This window comes from Staurois parvus, unplaced genomic scaffold (genome assembly GCF_062004578.1).
Source record: "Staurois parvus isolate SC_StPar_1 unplaced genomic scaffold, SC_StPar_1.0 ptg000014l, whole genome shotgun sequence".
NCBI lineage: Eukaryota > Metazoa > Chordata > Amphibia > Anura > Ranidae > Staurois > Staurois parvus.
The window spans coordinates 2,205,559-2,227,719 of record NW_028317810.1 but is presented as its reverse complement, the minus strand read 5'-3'; the positions used below and the strand labels follow the sequence as shown (position 1 = coordinate 2,227,719).

General features: G+C 39.5%; 1 protein-coding gene across 3 annotated transcripts in view; it reads left to right on the top strand.

Annotated features, from left to right (window-relative positions):
- The window catches only part of ACAD10 (acyl-CoA dehydrogenase family member 10), an 81,283-nt gene that overhangs the window by 23,961 nt on the left and 35,161 nt on the right, over positions 1–22,161 (top strand). For all 3 annotated transcript variants that reach the window (XM_089676767.1, XM_089676775.1, XM_089676757.1), the window contains 7 exons: positions 1,906–2,065; positions 5,119–5,260; positions 10,674–10,742; positions 11,370–11,551; positions 15,252–15,402; positions 18,438–18,583; positions 21,770–21,943. In XM_089676767.1, the coding sequence (XP_089532893.1) occupies positions 1,906–2,065; positions 5,119–5,260; positions 10,674–10,742; positions 11,370–11,551; positions 15,252–15,402; positions 18,438–18,583; positions 21,770–21,943 (1,024 nt within the window). The remainder of the gene's footprint in view (positions 1–1,905; positions 2,066–5,118; positions 5,261–10,673; positions 10,743–11,369; positions 11,552–15,251; positions 15,403–18,437; positions 18,584–21,769; positions 21,944–22,161) is intronic.

Genomic DNA, 22,161 nt, shown 5'->3' with positions numbered 1-22,161 from the left:
TTTTTTTATTGTATTGTACAAGGTGTTCATGGTCAGAGGGGATCCAAGTTATATCTTAAAGCTGACTGCACATATTACAAACTGATTATACAGTTCACTTTTAGGTTTGCCAACAGAGAGCCTGCTTGACTGGCTATACATTGAATGGATTGCTTAGATAGGACCAACTGTTCAGTCAATTTGTAATGTGTGTGGCCAGACTTTTAGGGCCAGATTTATAAAGCAGTGAATGTGACTTTCTCTAAACATTCACAGGTATCGAATCAGTTACTGGCAATTAAAATGCATGCAAAAGGATGATTCACTTGCAGACAAGATCACATTAACTGCTTCGTAGATATACCCCTTAGTGTTTGCTTTTTATTCATAAAATGAATTATAGTGATTTATAATACTCTGTAGCATGTTTCTCTGAGCTCATTATTGTTAAAGATAGCATAAAAATGTAAATGTGTAAACTACAATTAAAATGGAACTGAGCTAAAAAAAAAGTGAATATTTGTTATGGAGAACATCCAGAAATGTTAATTGTGCCTAAGCATTAAAACTGTGTCTTGAGTGTGCCTACAGCCTCGAAGCTTTATATCTGTAGTGTGAGATCTAAGGCACTGTGCCTCTGACTGACAGTGTTAGGAAATTTGGACTGAGATTGTTGATGCCATTGTTGTGATTTTCATGTCAGTAATGGGGAAAGATCAGCATCACAGGTAATACTGGTGACCAGTGCTTTGACCTATGTCTGCATTTTTTAGGGTACAGCTTCCAGAGTTAATTTCCACTTTAAAGACAGACCTTTTTTTTTGATAGATTGTGAAGTGCTTAGCATTTTCCACTCTTATCCCACAGACACAACAGAAAGGGGTAATCAGAGGATGCTAAAAATTGGTGATTAAGCTGCAGTTTTACCATCGTCCCCCTCTTCTATAAGTAGCAACAGCAGCCGGACAGGGTTGTTCATGTGCCTCTGAAAAAGGCTTTTTCCAGGTTAAAAGATGAGTTCACCTTTAAAAAAAAAAATATTAAAATCACATTTTTTTGCTAATAAAAAATTGCATTTATTTATTTTTTTCCTTGGGAGCCTGTAAAGCATTGGACCCATGATCAGCAGATCATGGGAGCAATGTCAGGTTTTTGCAGACTGTCAGTATACTGTCTGCCCGTATGTCCGATATGGGCAAGCAGTTACTGAAATCCAGGAAGCTCAGTGGACTAGGAAAGTGCTCACCGGTGCCCTTGCAGTTCCTTGAGAACTACAAGTCATCAGCTGCAATGGCTGACAGTACTTGAAGGCAGGCATTCACAGAGCTCTGTGAATGAATGACGTGGCTGTGTGGGCGGGGCGTCACACTGCCCTGCTGTTTTGAAATTGTGACAGCCAGTGCGGGGAGAAGGTCCCCTGCCTGCTGTCACAAAGAGGGGGCGGTAGATACTCAACATGTTGCATGTTACACCCTAAATACAGATGTAACATGTTGAGAAATGTAAACTTATCCTTTAAAGCAGTCAGTGAGGAGACTACATATTGCTTCCCAGCCACCTGTCAACCGCCCTCTGAAAAGTGTTCGATGAAGTGTGAACAAGCTTTTAGAGAGTGGAAATCTCTCAAAAGTGAAGGCTTACCCCATTGAAAAATTTCCTCACTATTCCTGTTCTGGTTACAGCTGCAATGAAAACCCGATGGCTTCATCACTTCCCCATGCTTTAAAAAAAACAAAAACTATATATAAAAAACATTCTGGCTTTAGATACACTTTAACCATTGTAAATATTACTGTCTTTGGAATTAGCAACCCTCTGAGCTCTTAGCTTTCTGGATGGTTCTTGGGGACATCTGTGACCCCCAAGGACAAGGATGACAAGAAAATATGCAGTTGTCTTTACAACTAACACTTTTGTGTCATACAGGTGAATAATGTGAAAGAGGCACTCGAAGATTTAGAAAAATTGTTACGGTTCCCTTTGAAAGACTTTGTACCAAACACTCGTGCTGTGAGACCCTCAATGGAGATTTCAAGGGATTCCTTGAAGAAATATCTGGAAGATCTGTTTGGAGAAGTTCTGTCAGGTATATAACTGTCCCAGCAAAATGTAGCCTGTAATATTATGCCCACTGTAGAATGTCAGCCTTTCATTTAGCCTTCACTTCAAATGATCACAAATGATTACTCTACTAAAGGAATTTACTTAACAGTTGCAAAGAACCTGTTCGCCTTCTTCAGTACCTAAATGTCTAAAACGTTTTACAGTGTTCTTCTAGGCCTGTTTTCAACAGACTGTACATCGCTATTTTTGAAAATGTTTACAGCTGTATTTTGCCACCTGATTCTCCCACCTGAGCTGTGGATCTCTCCTGCTCCTCCAGTTACCATGGGCCTCTTGGCTGCTTCTCTGATTAATGCTCGCCTTGCCCAGCCTGTCAGTTTAGGTGGATGGCCATGTCTTGGTAGGTTTTCACTTGTGCCATACTCTTTCCATTTTTGGAAGATGGATTGAACAGTGCTCCCTGAGATGTTCAAAGCTTGGGATTTTTTTTTTAATACCCTAACCCTGCTTTAACGTCTCCACAACTTTATCCCTGACCTGTCTGGTGTATTCCTTGGCCTTCATGATGCTGTTTGTTCACTAATGTTCTCTAACAAACCTCTGAGGGCTTTACAGAACAGCTGTATTTATACTGAGATTAAATTACACACAGGTATACTCTATTTACTAATTAGGTGACTTCTGAAGGCAATTGATTCCAATAGATTTTAGTTAGGGGTATAAGAGTAAAAGGGTCTGAATACAAATGCACGCCACACTTTTCAGATATTTATTTGTAAAACATTGTGAAAACCATTTTATCATTTTCCTTCCACTTCACAATTCTGTGCCACTTTGTGTTGGTCTATCACATAAAATCCCAATAAAATACGTTTATGTTTTTGGTTGTAACATGACAAAATGTGGAAAATTTCAAGGGGTATGAATACTTTTTCAAGGCAATGTAAAGTAGTACTAAAAACTAAACATTTTTGTACCTTAATGCTTTTTTTTTTTTTTGTATTATGGCCCCCACTACTTGGCCTACTTCCCACATAACCCCCCATCCCCTATACACTTACTTGCCACTGCTGCCACCAGCTCCAGCATCGCTCCGCTCACTTTTTGGATTCACGGGAGCTTTGGAGGACATCAGTCATATTCCTGTAAAAAGCCAGTGGGATCATGGCTTTCTGGTGCAGTGTGTGGACACATTACTCCGAACTGGACCCAATGGGAGCGCACATGCACGGAAGCTTCCTTAGCAACCAACTTGTTACAGGAGGCAGACGTAGGAGGGGAGGATCCGACAGTCCTGATGGAGATTGATAAGACTAAAGAGTGTGCTATGGGGGCACATGTGCAGCCAGACCCCCCGCTCCCTCTTTACAAGATTTGACTGACAGCAGCAGGAGAATATGGTTCATGCTGCTGCCTGAGTCTCTTGTGAGACCAGAAAGAAGGGATGGAAGAGCTGCAGCTGGGCACAACACTAGATAGACAGAGGATACAGGTAAGTGGTGGTGGTGGGGTGGGGCACAAGTGGTAAAACATTTCAAACCTTAATGCAGGGAATGCATTAAGGTTAAAAACAATTTCAACTCTATAACCATTTAACTCTGCACTATGTACCAAAATCTAAAGTATAGTATTTGGTTGGACTGAACTTGTATTGCATACATTACCAACCTATTTGCTATTAAAAGACAAAACTCAGATTCATATTTTCTACAGACATTGTTTATAAATTGGCAGACAGAATAATACAAATGGATCAGGTCTAATTGGACTGCAACAAAGCAAGCTAAATTGAATATTTCTCTAAATGATAAATATACTTGTATATAAGGTACTTAAAGTGGAGCTCCACCCAAAAGGGGAAGTTCCACTTTAAGCCTTTGTCCCCCGCTCCCCATTAAGGATTGGCACCTTTGAGGAGAGGGGGGGATGGGTAGCCAAATTTGACAGGTACCCGCTCCCACTTCCGCTGCGATCGCATAGGCGATCGGAAGCGGAAGTTGTCCTCACCCCTTCTCCCCGTAGTCTTCTGGGACATGTGACAGGCCCCAGAAGACTATGGGGCCATTCATAAAGCGCAGCGCTTCTCGCGCATGCACAGTGTGAAGCCGCAAGCTGTCACAGCTGGGTGCCTACACTGAATATGCTGGCACCGTTGAGAGAAGACGGCTGGTGAAACCAGCAGTGGTGAGGACACCGCTGGACCGAGGGGCAGGTAAGTGTCTGTATTTTAAAAGTTAGCAGCTACAGTTTTTGTAGCTGCTGACTTATTTTATTTTTTTTCAGGTGGAACTCCGCTTTAAAAAAGCTGTAACTAAAGTATAAGCTGGAGTTTGGCTTTATTTTGTTAGTGTATTTAAATTTGCTAGTACATCTAACACTCCCCTCCCCCGACTGACAATGCTGCTGTTCAAAGGTGTTTCTGTGCTTCTTCTCCAAAGTAGGGGCACCTAATACAGGAGGTGTGTCTGGCTAGAATACCAGGTGAAAATAGAGGGAAGAAAGATTAAAAAAAGAAAAGTAATGCAGCCACCACATCTAATGGATGGTAAGCTGCAATATATTACATCTCTGGTTTTGGGTTTAATACTGCTTTAAATCGATCTACATTTAGCCCAGCATGGGTTCATGGGCGTTCCAAACACCTTTTTTTTTTTTCTACTGTGTCTAGTCACTGAGCTTACAATAAAGAAGAAAAAGGATACACTGCCGTATCAGATGTTTTCTACCGCTAAATCTGCTAAAGATATACTTTAAAGTCAAGCCTGGGGAAGGCCTTAGTCGAACATATTTTCCATGTAATTTTCAAACACTTCATTTTCTGTAGGAAACAATGCTATCAATCACTCACACTAAATGCATTAAAACGAGAGACATGCAACAGCGAGTAACACATGGAAATTGATGATTTTAATAAAAGGTAGTTCTTTTACATACATTTTTAATCATGCCATGCTCTTATTCATATACGTTCGTCTGGCTTTAGTCATTACCAATCTGGCAATAGTTTTGTGTTATTTCCTATTGAATAATGGACACCCTGGGAATTTAAAGCCATATGTTTGTTACCTGTTGCAGGTTCTCTGCTTGTTCGTCAGTTCAGCCATGGGCAGTCCAACCCCACTTACTGTGTCAGGTTCAATGGAAAGCAATTGGTACTGAGGAAGAAACCTCCAGGAAAACTGCTGCCTGGGGCTCATGCCATAGAAAGGGAATATAGGTAGGTTTATATTTTTTAACTTGGCAATATATCATTTTTCAGTGGTCTTCACATTTCTAAGAATATCATCTACAGTTGGCAGACTTGGTGGAACCGAATTAATTGTCTCAGTGAGGTATAGTCCCAACAAATCTGTATCTTGTAGATGTGTCCTTTTATGGTGGTTTACATGAATGTTTTTCTCCCATTTAGTCCACTACTCCTTTAAGGGCAATAATTGATAAAATTCCAATTTCTGGTCATCCATATAGCCATGCATTTGGAAGTCGCTTGTTGTTACATTGTTTTATTTTGAAGATGCTAGGCCTTCATCAGTTGACCCATCAAGGAATCTAATGATTGCTTTGCCACATGGTTTTTTACAGAGTGTAACATCTGTGGGTTTTTTTTTTTCAAATATCTTAATTTCCAAAAAAGAAATTAAAGAGTATGTAAACCCAACATTTCATATTCCTGATATGTGCCTGTTGTATCATGTTCTTGTATGAAAAAGTATTCTGTTCTCTTTGTCTTATTTCTTTTGTGTAAAATCCTTGGTGTGCCCTCTGCATTCCTATTAAAAACTGACCACACTAAGCATGAGAGCATAGTCTTGTTAGTTCTCTAGCTGTGCTGGGAACTCAGTGTGCTCTCCTCCAATGTTCAAACTGATCCTAACACGTGCCCTCTGACAGCCATTCAATGAGAAGTTCAGTGTTCTTTTGTTTCTCCACCCTCACCTCATCACTACATCTATGCAGAGGGAACAGAGGATAAGTGATCACTTATAAAAAAGGGAAAAAAGTATTTATAATTTTTTTTATATCTATACACAAATGTTTTACCTTTCATTTCTATTTTAAACTATGAGTTATTTTACAAGGTGAGAGCTTACATATAGTTTAACATTTATTCCATGTTACAATATATATATGTGCACAGAACATTACCATTTACATAGCAAAGAATTAAAGCAATTCTTATATTCCAGTTATATACATTTTGTCCTTGATGTGTTCCACTAATACAATTAGACTATATGAGATTAAATAAATGTGCTGTGCTACTCCTTGCTAATATAAACAACTTAACAAAAATAAAGATAAATAAAAACAAAAAACACTTGACAGAGCCCAACACCAGAGCTCATACATGAAAAACTAAATAACCAACATTAGGTGAATAACAAATAGAATCAACAAGCAATAAACACCTGACAGAGCCAATGACAAAAAAATTAAATGAAGTGTAATGATAATAAGTGAAATATGATCATCCATTAAAAAAAATAGTGAGAAATTAAATATATAATTGATCGGATGGTGTGCATCATCTCAGCCGGGTGTTACTGTGACTTATGAAGATTTTTTGCACAAGATTGGGACCATTTTTTTTTTTTTGACCCGTTTATAGTGTATGGTTTATTGACAGGTTCTCTGCTGGTCATTTATTGCTTTTTCACATTTTTTTCATTCATCTACATGCTTTTTGATGTTTGATGATATTGCATCCTTGATACTTAGTGGGTTATATATTTAATTTCTCACTATTTTTTTTTTTTTTATGGATGATCATATTTCACTTATCATCACACGTCATTTCATTTTTTTTTTCTTTTGTCATTGGCTCTGTCAGGTGTTTATTGCTTGTTGATTCTATTTATTATTCACCTAATGTTGGTTATCTAGTTTTTCATGTATGAGCTCTGGTGTTGGGCTCTGTTAGGTGTTTTTTATTTTTATTTATCTTTATTTTTGTTAAGTTGTTGTTTTATATTAGCAAGGAGAAGCGCAGCACATTTATTTTCTCTCATATTTTTCTTATTGTGGGAACACAGTTGGTGTTTGTCGCCACTCCGGGTGTTACTTTTAGGGATTGGCAGCACATGAGGCTTCTCTTGCATTCAACAATTAGACTATAAAAAACAGATACATTGTCATAAATACAAGTTATATGCCGTTTTACTATACATCTCAGAAGGTGTTACCATCCTGTAAGTTTGTTTAGTTCCCACAACAAAGGCACTAAAGATAGCTGCTAGACAGAGCAATTGTAATTGTAAAATCTTGTTTATATGTCTATACTGGATAACGGAGTTTCCTTTCTACTATAAAACATCAATAACTAACTTTACCAACACATTTTAACTCAGTTTTTGATTGTACCCTATGAGTGCAGAATGTAATCCAGCCTTAGGTTCATGCTAGGCCTTGTAGTCATTCACTAGTTAGGGGGAAGGGTGCTGTCACATCCTCAGCTCTGAGGGGTTCATGCTGGGACCTGTAGTCCTTCACTTTTGGGGGGGGGGGGTGTCACACAAACCCCTGAGATCTAAGGATGTGACCTCCTCCTCTCTTCCCTCCGAGGGTGTCATCTGTCCTCTTCTGCTGTCCTCTCTGTATAGGTCTCTGCCGGACTCCCTCATGACACAAATGGTCCAATCCCCGGCCTCACTTCAGAGTTTGAGTTGAGACTCAAATCCAGTTCCCTTTCCTCTAAGCATACTGCCACAGATGCTGGAGGAGGTGGGGGAGCTAACCACTTGTGGCAGAGTAAGCAAAATCCTCCTCTGCTCTGAATGCTGGGGCCTCATCCTTACTCTGCATTAGGTGTTGTGACGTCACTGGTTGCTAGACGCCAGGCGGTCCTAGCAACCAGAGGGCAGTGGCGATAGTGATGGAACAAGCAAAAACAGGTCTCAGCCGGCCGGGACAGTAATACTTGATTACTGTCTGTGAGTAAAGCAGCGCTGCGGTGGCCTTTTTTTTGGGACATCAGATTGACCTGTGTGTCTCTTCTGCCTGGGTGACTGCCTGCCTGAAAAATGTCACCCAAGACAAATGCCTTGTTTTCCCTGCGGTAGGTATGCCCCTGACTGTATCCTAATCAAGATGTTATGATGAATGGGAGATGGTATTTTCTCATGTGACGTATGCATGAGTGTCGTCAGATGCCAAGATGCCATCAGCCCTGATTCTAATCTATAGTTTGAGAATTCTGATTTACCTCTCACCCAGTCCACAACATGGCGTAGTAAGCATGATAAGTTTTGCAGTTGTATGTTGGGTAAGGCTGTTCCCCTGACCTGCTTTAGATTAAGTTTTTTCAAGACTTTACATGACCTCTTTTACTGCCATATAAAATTACTGAAGGATGTATTTAAAGTGTTGCTATTAACATGTTTCAGACATCTGTGTTTTATCATATGTTCAGTTAAATTGTACAGGTTTACTTTTTACAGCCTGACATAATGCATGGATGAGGATCAGGATGTTTTGGGGTACCCTCCAGACAGGGTGGGCTATGACCCCCCCAGATTGTACTTGTGCCCCCCCCCCCCAGTTCTCTGAGATTGCATCCACTGATCCATGAGCCAGTCTGATGCAGACAGTTGATATAAGGGGTCACTCTGATTGGGGCAATCCATGCATGGTGGCACTCTGGTGGGGACAACTAATGTAAGGGGACACTCTGATGGGGACTGCTGATTTAGACAATTGTTGTAGGGAGATACTCTGACGGGGACCCTGATGTAAGGGGGCATTCTGATGGGGACAGTTGATGTAGGGAGGTACTCTGATGGGGACCCTGATGTAAGGGGGCACTCTGATGGGGACACCTGATGTAAGGAGGTACTCTGATGGGGACCCTGATGTAAGGGGGCACTCTGATGGGGACACCTGATGTAAGGAAGTACTCTGATGGGGACCCTGATGTAAGGGGGTACTGTGATGGGGACACCTAATGTGCTCTGATGGGGACACCTGAAGTAGGGGGGTATTAAGATGGGGACATCTGATGTAAGGGGGCTTTCTGATGGGGTCACCTGATGTAAGGGGGGACTCTGATGAGTAGTTTTGATCTAAAGAAGGAGACTGATGAGGAATACTGATGTAAAGGGGGACTCTGATAGGACTTCTGATATAGGTGGGCACAAGTTTTGTTCACCCTTATCTAATGACAATCTAATACATATTAGTGTTAACCAGGTCATGACACTGTGTGACAGACTATCAGTTACTTCCACACAGTTTTGACATTTTGTACCCTGACTTTTTGTTTTACAGCAACCCCAGATCAGATAGGCTAGGTCCGGCCTGACCCGGCCCTGCCCCCAGAGGTTATAATGGACTCTCTTGATGTTAAAAGCACTTGTTATAGCTCACAGAGGTTACTTTCCCAATCTTTCCTGATTCAATTATTTTAAATGTGAAGTGTTAACTGCACATGCACCAGTGAAATTTGTAGTTCTACCATGAACAGTGGCTGGTCCCGGCACATAGACAGATATCTGTCTGTCATACTTCAAATTTCAAGGAAACTGCATTTATTTTTCGACATACTCTCCTGCTACATTTATACACTTATCCAAACATTTAACTAATGCCTGAAAAGCTTCGGCATAGAACAATTTGTCAGTACGCCTGAACCATCCAGGGACAGCCTACTTCACTTCGTCATCAATGCTGCAATTCGCCTCTTGTGCAACTTCATGACAGGTTATACATCATTTATCCAGGATCAGGCGTTCCATGTGCTGAATGTTAACAGGAATAACTGCTGTGGGCTGGGAGCCACAGCGCCCGGGATTGTCACTGACGGATGTACGGCCATCTTCGAAACGTTTACACCATTCAAATGTCTTACTTCGGCTGAGCGTCTCATCACCGTACTATGCTTGAAGTCTTCTGTAGATATCTGTGGGTTTTACGCCTTTGTTCACAAGAAACTTCATCACCACACATTCTTCCATGCACACATGAACACTGTTGTCTGCCATCTTGATTACCGGTCTCAGGACTGGCCCTGCGTGCCTCCTATCAGTAATAGGACACACTTGTCACTTACTACTGTGTGTAGTACCTCCATGCTAGCATCCCCTTTTAAACCTGTAAAATTAAAGGTCCCGGTTTGACTTGAACCCCCTGCATGTATTTGTCTGTCTATGCATAGCCTTAGGGATAATTTGGCCAGGTTACAGGGATTTCCCAACTTTGATAATGAGCTCTTCCTATTTCAGAGACTTTTGTTTTCTTCTCCAAAGGATACCATTAATGTCCTGTTCAATCCTCTTCCACAGAACAGCCCCTGCTGCAGCCTTCCATCTTGTTACTTTCTACAAAGTTACAGTTTTTAGTCTGATTACTGGGGAGAAAAAACTGAGGAAATGCTTCCTCCTGCCTGCAGCATACCTATGACATCATGTCAGTGTAGGCAAAGTCACTTGAATGTTGCTCAAGGGCTGCTTTTTAATTATAAAGGTAAAGCGTTTTAAAAAAATGACACTGTTGTATATTATGAGAGTAATTTAGACATGCAGGCATGTAAAGTTGCTGAATGGTCCGACATCTGATTCATGACACTTTTCTAACACATATGGCTTTTTTTTTTTGCATTATTTAATCAGCATTGACTTGTGTCATATTCTTTGTAGGGTTTTGAAAGCACTGGGTGAAGCTGGTGTTCCTGTACCAAAAGTGTTGAGCCTCTGTGAAGATTCAAGGTATATCAGAGTGTGAATTTGGGTGTATTTTGTGATCCAGAAGTGGCTTAAAGTGTTACTAAACCCAGGACCCTACATTTACTAAATCTTATCTCCCACAGTAAACAGATCATTGAAATGCAATTAGTTTACTAAATATAATCTGCTAAATACCTTTTCTCATCAGCAGTATATAGCAGTCTTGTGACTTCTATCAGTGTCTGGTTGAGCACTGGTTAAAACTTGTAGGAGGAGTTTGCATTCTCCTCTGACTGTCTTATGAGGCTGCATGACTCCTGACCCTCTGTGTGGACAGTGCTGATTTGCCCTGTACTGATCACATGCTCCCTCCTAAAAGACAAACAAACCAAAGCTCTAGCAATACACACCAAACTGGGCATCTGCAGAGTGCCTTCTAGGGCTCTGTAATATCAGCAGATGGATTGGAGACTAGAAGAAGGGGAGAATCAGAGAAGACAGGATCAAACAGCCTTTTTATACAATGCGGAGGATTAACCCCTTAGATTCCACAGTTGGTATAACAAACATGCTTTACTGCATATAGAATGATTTTTACTGTGAGTTTAGTAACCTTAATTGTTATACAGTATTCTATTACATTAGAATAAAATATTATGTTCTTGGCAGCGTCATTGGAACTCCCTTTTATCTGATGGAATATTGCACTGGGCGCATTTTTAAAGACCCTGCCCTACCAGAACTAGATGCTAAAGAACGTCAAGCCATATATACAGCAATGAATAAAGTTCTGTGCCAAATTCACAGTGTGGACATCAAAGCAGCTGGACTAGGAGATTATGGCAAACAAGGTATACTCTTGCAATAAAGAAACTCTTTCAGTAATGTGGAAAAACTAAATATTACCCTAGGACTTTCTATGGCAAAAACCACAATGAGTATGCAAAAAATATATAAAACGATAATGTTTATTATAACAAATTAGCATGATAAAACAAATCAAAAGATTTGGTATAGTAAATTGTACTACAATGATTCCTATATCACATACAAAAAATATACACAGTGTGCATAAAACCTGACAGGTTGGGATACATCAATTGGCAGATGGGCAAGCAGCCCAAGAGAACTTGTACAGTGATGTTGTTCAGGCAAATCCAACACGTTTCAGAACTCTAATTTCTTTCTTCAGGGACTAAATATGTCCTAGCAACATATCAAAGAAATGTGAACAATAAAGTGACATAAAATCATTTTAAAAGTATGTAAGAGAAAGCTGATTGCTCAAACACTTACAAATTGCACCACATCGGGTAATAAGTAACAGGTATTCATAGAAAATTGAATGAGGATGCTCTCCAGGTGACACATCAGGGAGGGAGCAGGCAGAGACGCCTCAAAATGCCATCCCCCAGCGAGGACCACATGGCAGCAGCCAATGGGGGGATCTGGCGAGTATAATAAGGCCACATATAAAGGAGTCTAATATTCATTATTGAGCACATACGAACATATAATAAATGTAGAACTTAAACTAATAGGTTGTTGGCATAGGGGCTCAATTAAAGTATATACTATGGAAAATTGGCAAAATAGGTTCAGCCCGGATAGAAGTAGTAAAAAATACATATGTGGGCCCAAACAAACAAAATAGACTAAACCCTTCAAAACGAGAGCATAAAAAATAAGAACATGTGTAGCTTGCTCACAAATTGTGCCTCTGTATATCACATGGAACCACCTCAGAATTATCCAAGAGGAGTGCATGTGCCTAGGATCTGATATAAATAGTAATGGTCAAATGTTTCAAAATAAATATATATTAGTGCAGCGCTATAAAGCTAATTCCCTCCAAACAGTGTAAGGATCATAAAAAGATCAATATATATACATGATACAGTGATAAATTATATACACACGTAATCAAACAATTGAAAAAAATCTAAGAACCCCCTCCAATCCACATTTGAGGGATCACTTAATTAAAAATAAATAGTGCAAAATAGTGTGTGCATCCCTAGCCAGGGATAAATTGCTAAAATGTGATCAGTGAACCACACTTGACAAAATTCCACAGTAAAACCCAAACACAAATCAGAGTCCCCCACATATAAATGCTAAAATGAATAAAGTCCAAAAACAAATCAAATCGTGCTCCAAATATTCAAAACACATGCAGGTGGTATTTGTGTGGTCGTGGTCACAGGTGCAAATCTTCAAATGGCCAAAATGCCCCCTCACCTCCTTCCAGTGACCCCACAGGGCCAGCTCACTTTTATGATCACACCACGATCCTCACAGGTAGTACTCTTCGTGGGTCAATCACCCACTTGTGGTCATCAATGGTATACCCAGAGGGTGTGGTGTAAAGGCGAGTGTTTCATTACAGACATGTGAGTAGGCATTTGTATATCTTTATAATTGGCTTCATTAAAATGTTATCATACTATGGATGATTTTTTTGTTTCATTACTGTGGTCCTGTGTGGAGGGTAAAAAGTGTTGCTGATGCCCGTGGCCGGAGGAGACCTATAAGGAGAGGAGTGAGTGCCACCATTGATGACCACAAGTGGGTGATTGACCCACGAAGAATATTTGGAGCACGATTTGATTTGTTTTTGGACTGTATTCATTTTAGCATTTATATGTGGGGGACTCTGATTTGTGTTTGGGTTTTACTGTGGAATTTTGTCAAGTGTGGTTCACTGATCACATTTTAGCAATATATCCCTGGCTAGGGATGCACGCACTATTTTGCACTATTTATTTTTACTTCAGTGATCCCTCAAATGTGGATTGGAGGGGGATCTTAGATCTTTTTCAATTGTTTGATCACGTGTGTGTATAATTTATCACTGTATCATGTATATATATTGATCTTTCTCATGTATATATATTGATCTTTTTATAATCCTTACACTGTTTGGAGGGAATTAGTTTTAAAGCGTTGCACTATTATATATTTATTTTGGAGTCACATACACCTTGGGGTTGCGGTATCTAGTGCCAGCAGCTTAGAGATAGGGATTATCCATATAAGCGCAGGAGGACTTCATATTATCATAATGGTCAAATGCTCCCACACCAATGAGCAGCCATCCCTGCCTGGCACCACATCTGGTGTATGATTAAGTATATTAGTCCTCCCCCCCCCCCCCCATGTGTTTATAGTAGCCCTTGCTGCACATACATATAACTTTGGAAAAATGTAACTTGTTTTTTGTAATATTGGATTTGGGTTTTGAGCATTGGAAACATTCTGGTCTAGTATATCTTTATCAGTTGTATAATGGAGATTCTATGCTATCTTTTGACCTTATTGTTGAGCAGTACCACTTGTCCAATAGAGTATTTTTCCAGTACTTACAACTCTACCATGCATTACAGTCTCAGACTTGTTTGGATCCCATACTGTATGTTTTAACTTTTCAAACACTCTTTCTATGGTGATGACACCATAGAAAGAATGAATCTAAAAAGGGTCTAATTGATGATTTATATGAAGCCTTACAGTAGTGAGAGCAGTCAGCTCTAAAATCTTGAGTAAATGCAGATAGACATGGAGTCAGGATATAGGCGATCTAGATGAGGATCAGTGCACAGCGGTGTTAGAGCTCCTTCCAGAAGTTTCACTTTCCCCCATGCAAAGGCTGACACAGCTTTTTAAACTCCATAGAGTCTATTATTCCCCTCAAATGTTGTTTTCTTGGGGTGTCAACCTTCACCTAATTTCCCTTGTTGTAGTATGCATATGGGCAAGTTAATTCATATGTTATGGCACTGTCCTAAGTTACTTCAGTATTGGATAGATATACAGTATTTAGAATTATTAGAACTTTGTTCAATTCAATTGACTCCTGATCCTAAATTTGCCTTGTTAGGCATATTTTCAGAGGATTGGCCATTATTTTCCCAGAAAATGTTATTTACCTGTTTATTATTTCTTGCATGTAAGTTGATCTCCTAACCCGTATTCAGTGGTGCACGGCGACAAATGCTGTGCTGGATAGATTTATTTGTAAGCACAGGGGTTGTATAAATACATTTAATAAGATCTGGTCGTCTTGGCTGTCTTCCCCATACATAGCCTCCACTAGTAGGGTTGATCTCCCTGTGTTGCTGCTCTGTGATGGGTCTATGGTGCGGAATTTAACTGAATTATTGATTGCACTATAACCATAAACATTTCTTAGCGATGACTGCTATATACCGGAACAAATTATTGTTATTGTTACATTTATTTATTTAAAATGATTTGTTTTATTTTTTGGGTTTTTTTTTCTTTTTGTTTTGTATAGATATTTGTGTTATGTTTTCTCTTTATATGTGTAAAAAGTTAAACTTATTAAAAAATATTTGATTAAAAAAATATACATATTGGATTTAATCATACATACTGTATGAATTAGCGCATTTAAGCTTTTTGCCCTAGTGTGATGATTGTTTATATGTCAAATTTCAGTGCTATGTTCTTGACCCATTTGCTTAGTTATGTTTCATTCCATCCTGATTTACTCTTCACAGTTTATGGAATCTAGGTTTTATTTATTAGGTGCATATGTTCAACGCCAAACTCAGACATGGACGAAGCAGTACAGAGCTAGCGAGACTCATCAAATCCCTTCTATGGAGCGGCTTATTGAATGGCTTCCACAGCATCTACCTGCAGACCAGAAAACCACAGTGGTACATGGAGACTTTAGGTAATAATTGGAAAGACTGGGGATTAATCTTACATATTCCTACTGTGTATGTCTTCACAAAGCATGACACTGTTTTAGAAACTGTTAAACATCAAAATTGCTAAATGTTTTCGTTTTTGAGTTTTGTTTTAACAATTAATTCATCCACAGTGTCTGCAACTACAGAGGTCAGTGAGGACTTGTTATAGAGCTTATTTACTGCTTGTTACATATTTTAATGTCAATAGCCCAGTCATGGATTTACTTTAAAGCTCATCATTGTTTTAAAGTTGATTGACTGCTTGTTAAGAATATGCAAATCTATAAATATCTATAGCCTAGCCGCAGTCCAATTTAAGGACATTGTAAATATTCCTGCCCACACCTTGTGTTTTTCACCTAAATAAGATGTGCATTGATCATGTATTTTCACAGTTTCATTTGCTGCACTGAATGTACAGCCTAAGTTCCTGTTTGTGTTCCAATACAGTGCCTTGAAAAAGTATTCATACCCCTTTAAATTTTCCACATTTTGTCATGTTACAACCAAAAAGGTAAATGTATTTTTTGGGGATTTTATGTGACAGACCAACACAAAATGGCAGATAATTGTGAAGTGGAAGGATAAATGGTTTTTAAAATTTTTTTACAAATAAATATCTGAAAAGTGTGGCATGCATTTGTATTCAGCCTCCCTGAGTCAATACTTTGTAGTACTACGTTTCGGTGCAATTACAGCTGCAAGTCTTTTGGGGTATGTCTCTACCAGCTTTGCACATCTAGAGAGTTAAATTTTTGCCCGTTCTTCTTTGCAAAATCGCTCAAGCTCTGTCAGATTGGAGGGAGGTTTTCTTCTAAGATTGCCCTGCATTTGGCTCTATCCATCTTCCCATCAACTCTGACAAGCTTCCCTGTCCCTGCTGAAGAAAAGCATCCCCACAACATGTTGCTGCCACCACCATGTTTCACGGTGGGGATGGTGTGTTCAGAGTGATATGCAGTGTTAGTTTTCCGCCACACATAGCGTTTTGCTTTTAGGTAAAAATAATTACATTTTGGACTCATCTGACCAGAGCACCTTCTTCCAAATGTTTTCTGTGTCCCCCACATGGCTTCTCGCATATTGCAAACGGGACTTCATGTGGCTTTCTTTCAACAATGGCTTTCTACTTGCCACTCTCCCATAAAGGCCAGGTTTGTGGAGTGCTATGACTAATAGTTGTCCTGTGGACAGATTCTCCCACCTGAGCTGTGGATCTCTGCAGCTCCTCTAGAGTTACCATGGGCCTCTTGGCTGCTTCTCTGATTAATGCTCTCCTTGCCCATCCTGTCAGTTTAGGTGGACGGTCATGTCTTAGTAGGTTTGCAGTTGTGTCTTACTCTTTCCATTTTCAGATGATGGATTGAACAGTGCTTCGGGAGATGTTCAAAGCTTGGGATATTTTTTTGTAACCTAACCGTGCTTTAAATTTATCCACAACTTTATCCATGACCTGTCTAGTGTGTTCCTTGGCCTTCATGATGCTGTTTGTCCACTAATGTTCTCTAACAAACCTCTGAGGGCTTCACAGAACAGCTGTATTTATACTGAGTTTAAACTACACACAGGTGGACTCTATTTACAAATTAGGAGACTTCTGAAGGCAATTGGTTCCACTAGATCAGAGTAAAGGGGGCTGACTAAAAATGCAGATATTTATTTGTAAAAAAATTTTAAAACCATTTATCATTTTTCTTCCACTTTACAATTATGTGCCGCTTTATTTTGGTCTATCACATAAAGTCCCAATAAAATACATTTACGTTTTTGGTTGTAACATGACAAAATGTGCAAAATTTCAAGGGGTATGAATACTTTTTCAAGGAACTGTATGAGGCTTGCCACATAGGGACAAGCAAGCTTAATTAATACATGAACATAGGGGAATCGATCAGCCATGACACTACAAACTGCAGCCATTTGTAAGCCTATGATTACAAGGTAAGGCAAAAAAAACCAGCACAGGTAATATAACTACACTAATACCTAGTTAAAATAATGAAAACATTTAAAAGTGTACAATGTCTTTAAGTGTAGTAGAGAAATGTAAGGTCTCCTGGCTGGGGTGTCTGGATCCCAAGGCTGTTTAAAGTTGTTGCCAGCTAAACCAGATATGTGTGTGTTTCTGTAGTTGGGAGACTCAGATAGTTCTCGTTGTGGCAGTGTGGCTTCCATATACTGTATAATTGCAAATTCATCAAACTAAAACCACTGTTCTTAGACATATAGCGCAAACTGTTTTTTTTTCTTTCTGTCTAGCTTAAAAACGTAAGGGAGGCTTTTTTTTGTACTGTCTGTGTGTATGTATGTATGTTTATATGTATGTATGTGTATACATATATACAGTATATACACATTATGTACACTTAACGACCACTTTATTAGGTATACCTTGCTAGTGCCAAAACAAATATCCCCCACAACATTACGCCACCAGCCTGAACTGTTGATACAAGGTAGGATGGATCCATGCTTTCATGTTGTTTGACCCTACTATCTGAATGATATTTTTGAAATTCTCAGACCAGCCCATCTGGCACCAACAACCATGCCACATTCAAAGTCACTTAAATCCCCTTTCTCCCCCATTCTGATGCTAAGTTTAAACTTCAGCAAGCTGTCTTCACCACCTCTAGATGCCTAAATGCATTGCTGCCATGTGATTGGCTGATTAGCAATTTGTGTTACCAAGCAATTGAACAGGCGTACCTAATAAAGAGGCCGGTGAGTGTATATAGTAGACCCAACATTGTTTTTTGTTCTGGACCATACAGTCAGTATTGTGAAGCAAATATATTACATATGTAATAGCTATAATATAATATAAAACAAACAAAATATTCTTATTCTCTAAATGGAGCATTGTTTAGAATATACTAAGACAGCTACTGTTTTAAATTAATTTCCATGAAAAAAATGTTTTCAAAGAGTCTATTTCTTGCTAGCTAATTTTCAAAGTGATCCCGTGGTCTGTTTAAATGGAAATGTATTCAATTTTGTATCTTTATTTTTTTAGGTTGGATAATATAATATTTCACCCAGAAAAAGTTGAAGTACTTGGCGTTTTGGATTGGGAATTGTCCACACTAGGAGATCCTTTGTCAGATGTAGCATATAACTGTATGGTTTATTATCTTCCACCCAATCTCCCTATTCAGAAAGGTATGGAATGGTTTCTTATGCAGAGTTTGAATGTAGTTGTTCAAAGACTGGCATGTTTATGTGGATTTCAAGCAAAGCAGGTAATCTATTCCCACATAGACGTACTGTAGGTGTCATGGTCATTTCTATGGATACTTTAATTTGCTGTATAGTTCAGGAAGTCTTCAGCCGAGCAGAAGAAACCTTTGTAAACATGATGTGCCTGGATATGGGCAGTTTAAAGCCCCATACACACGATGAGAATATTGGATGAATGAACGCCCGTTTTTTTGTTTGTTTTTTTTGCATGCTAGTCTCGTATTGAAAGTGAAGAGGTTACTAAAGTTACGAAAATTCTTGTAAGACAGAAAATTCATATATTTTCAGATGAAAGCTGTGTACTAATGATCAGATAATTGTATGATCTCTTCAAAATTATTTTTTTCGTACCATTTTCTGATCGTGTGTACTAGGCTTAAGGTGGGCCTTAAAGTGGTTGTAGAGGCAGAAGGTTTTTTACATTCTATGCATGAAAGTTAAAAATCTTCAGAGTGCAGTTTCCTCCGCAGCCCCCGCTCCTTATACTCACCTGAGCCCAATCCAGTGAAGTGCATGAGTGCCGAGGCTCTCTCACATGTTATTGGCTTAGAGACAGCAGCTAGGGCCATTGGCTCCCACTGCTGTCAATAGCCAGTGAGAAGGGAGTAGGGGGTGGGGCCGAGCTGTGCTCTGTGTCTTATAGACACACAGAGGCAGCCCGGGAGCGAGCACGCATGAGTGCCCTAGAGCAAGCGGCTTGCTGTGGGGGCACTTGGTGGGGGGGGAGCCAGAAGCTCTGACGGGGGGACCCAAGACGAGGAGGATTGGGGCTACTGTAAAATATTACACAGAGCAGGTAAGTATGACATGTTTGTTATTAAAAAAAAAAAAATACAAAATTAAATATTGTAATAATTTTAACCAACAATGACTATTTTTAATCCTTTTGCTGCTAACATTAGTAAAAAGATAGGAAAGTATATCATATTTACTCGTTTTACTTCCTGGTTTCCAGGTCTAGGCAAATGATGTCATACATCCCAGGAGTCTTCAGGAGGGAAGAAAGGTTTTCTCAGCAAAGCACACCCTCCTGCCTGCATCTAAGGGCAGATTGATTCCAGGAAGTAAATGCTGCATAAATCACCTGCCCTTACTCATGATGGCCACAGCCAGAAATGCTAGGGGGTGTTCTTCAAAGTGATCTCTTAGCAAAATAATACATAGAAAACATGGTTGGATGTGTGAGCTGGCTTTGAATATTAAAAATTAATTACATAGTATTTTTGGTTTGTGGTGCTCAGATGCAGTGTAGTTCTGCTTTAACATTATTTCAGGAAATGATTTGAGTTTGTTCACTGCAGCAGCAATAAACACCTACTCTTTACATATGTAGCAAAATACCTTAGAAACTGGGTCACATAAACAGAAATAATGAAGTGAGTCCATGTTCTGAGTTGCTTATATTTTTATTGCCATGTTTTAAATGCTTTTTTTATTTTAATGATCCTGTTTCATGTACGGCTGTTATGCTGGTGTGACCTTTACCAGCTCTTTGTAATCTAGACAGTGTCATTGGAATCCTAGCTGACAGACTGGAAAATTCACCTGTACTGACAGAGCTGTCCATTTACAGGAAAATTCACCTGTACTGACAGAGCTGTCCCTAGGCGTCCACTGCAATAAGCAGAGCAGTAAAGCTAATATTTCAGATGTCTGTTGTTAATGTGTAATAATATTATTATTATTATTATACAGTATTCATATAGCGCCAAAGGGTTTGCTCGGTGCTGTACAATAGCGAGGGGGACAGAACATGAGACAATACAGTAACAATACAATACACGAGGGGTTCGAGGGCCCTGCTCTTTCGAGCTTACAATCTAGGAGATAATACCTATAAAGTGCAGTGCTTAATAAAGTGACAAATAATTGGTGAAAAAATCTGTGAAAAATATATTATACAAAACAATGGCCATCAAAAAATATTCAGATAGAGCAAAGTCCCCAGAGGCCGTGATGAAATAAAGGAAATCCAAGGATAGCTGTTGTGTCACTAACCACTCATATGAAAGGCTTACCAGAAAAGCATGACCCCCTGTTAAGAGTGGTCAATAACGTTTTGTTGAAAACAACCCAGAAAGCTGGACAACCGGATCCTCCTCCAGATCACCAAGAGAGAAAAATAAAGATCCTCCAAGCAATGGACCCTAATTAGGGTAACTACACCACTCTGGATGGGATTCAGACTCGTGGTAGGAAGAGTGCTCCACATAGTGTAAAACCATTAAAACAACATTTATTTGAAATATGGTTGCACTCACATAAAAGCGGACATCACTGAGCATAAATAGAAAAAATTTCAAACTTTTCCAGTTTCCACAATGGCCGCCGACCAGTCACGCATGTGTGGTAGCGAAGCCACGCACACATGCTAGCATGCATGCTCGACCGGCTGTCAGCGTGCGCCCGGTGCTGTTCATGATTGCTGTGTCCTACGGACACAGCTGCTCACATGACAAGGTAAAAGGCCAATCTCAGCGGCCTTTTACCACGTGATCAGCTGTGTCCAATGACACAGCAGATCACAAAGTAAATAGAGTTATATTTCCCCACAGCGTGAGGAAAATACTGCCGATGACCGACAAGAGTCACAGAGGACATCTGCACTAATCATCAGGGCACTGATGATCAGTGCCGCTCAGCAGTTGTGCCCATCAGTGCTGCATATCAGTGCAGCATCATCAGTGCCTCCTCATCAATGCCCATCAGTGCTGCATATTCGTGCCATCTCATTAGTGCTGCCTATCAGTGCTGCCCCATCAATGCACATCAGTGAAGGAGAAAAATTACCTGTTTGCAAAATGTTATAATAGAAACAAAGAAAAACTTTTTTTTTCTGATTTTGTGCTCTTTTTTTTGTTTACAGGGAAAAAAATAAAAACTCCAGCGGCGATTAAATACCACCAAAAGAAAACTGTATTTGTGTGAAAAAAATGATAATAATGTTATGTGGGTAGTGTTGCATGACTGCGCAATTGTTATTCAAAGTGTAACAGCACTGAAAGTTGAAAATTGGCCTGGGCAGGAAGGGGGTAAAAGTGCCTGCTAGGCAAGTGGTTAAATTGATGTGGAAGTATATGAAAATGTATATATGTTTACATTTTTTAGGACTACAAAATTATAACTTGTCAGAATTGGGCATTCCCACTGCAGAGGAATACTTTGAGCAGTACTGTGAGAATATGGCCGTTCCGAAGGTGGAGAACTGGAATTTCTATATGGCATTTTCTTTTTTCAGAATAGCAGCCATCTTGCAAGGTGTATACAAGCGCTCCTTGGCAGGTACGGCAGACTGACTCTTTCTGCTTTGTTTTGTTTCTTTTGTTTCATTTGCAAATTCTTTAAATATGTAAAGAACTCCAGGAAAATAATTACTTTTAAAATTTGTTGGCACACAAGGAACTAAGTGTATAGAAATATATTCCATTGCCTGTAGCTCTCTCTCTCTTTTTCTTTTTCTACAGTTTACGATTTTACTGATATCACTATACTTCTGGCTC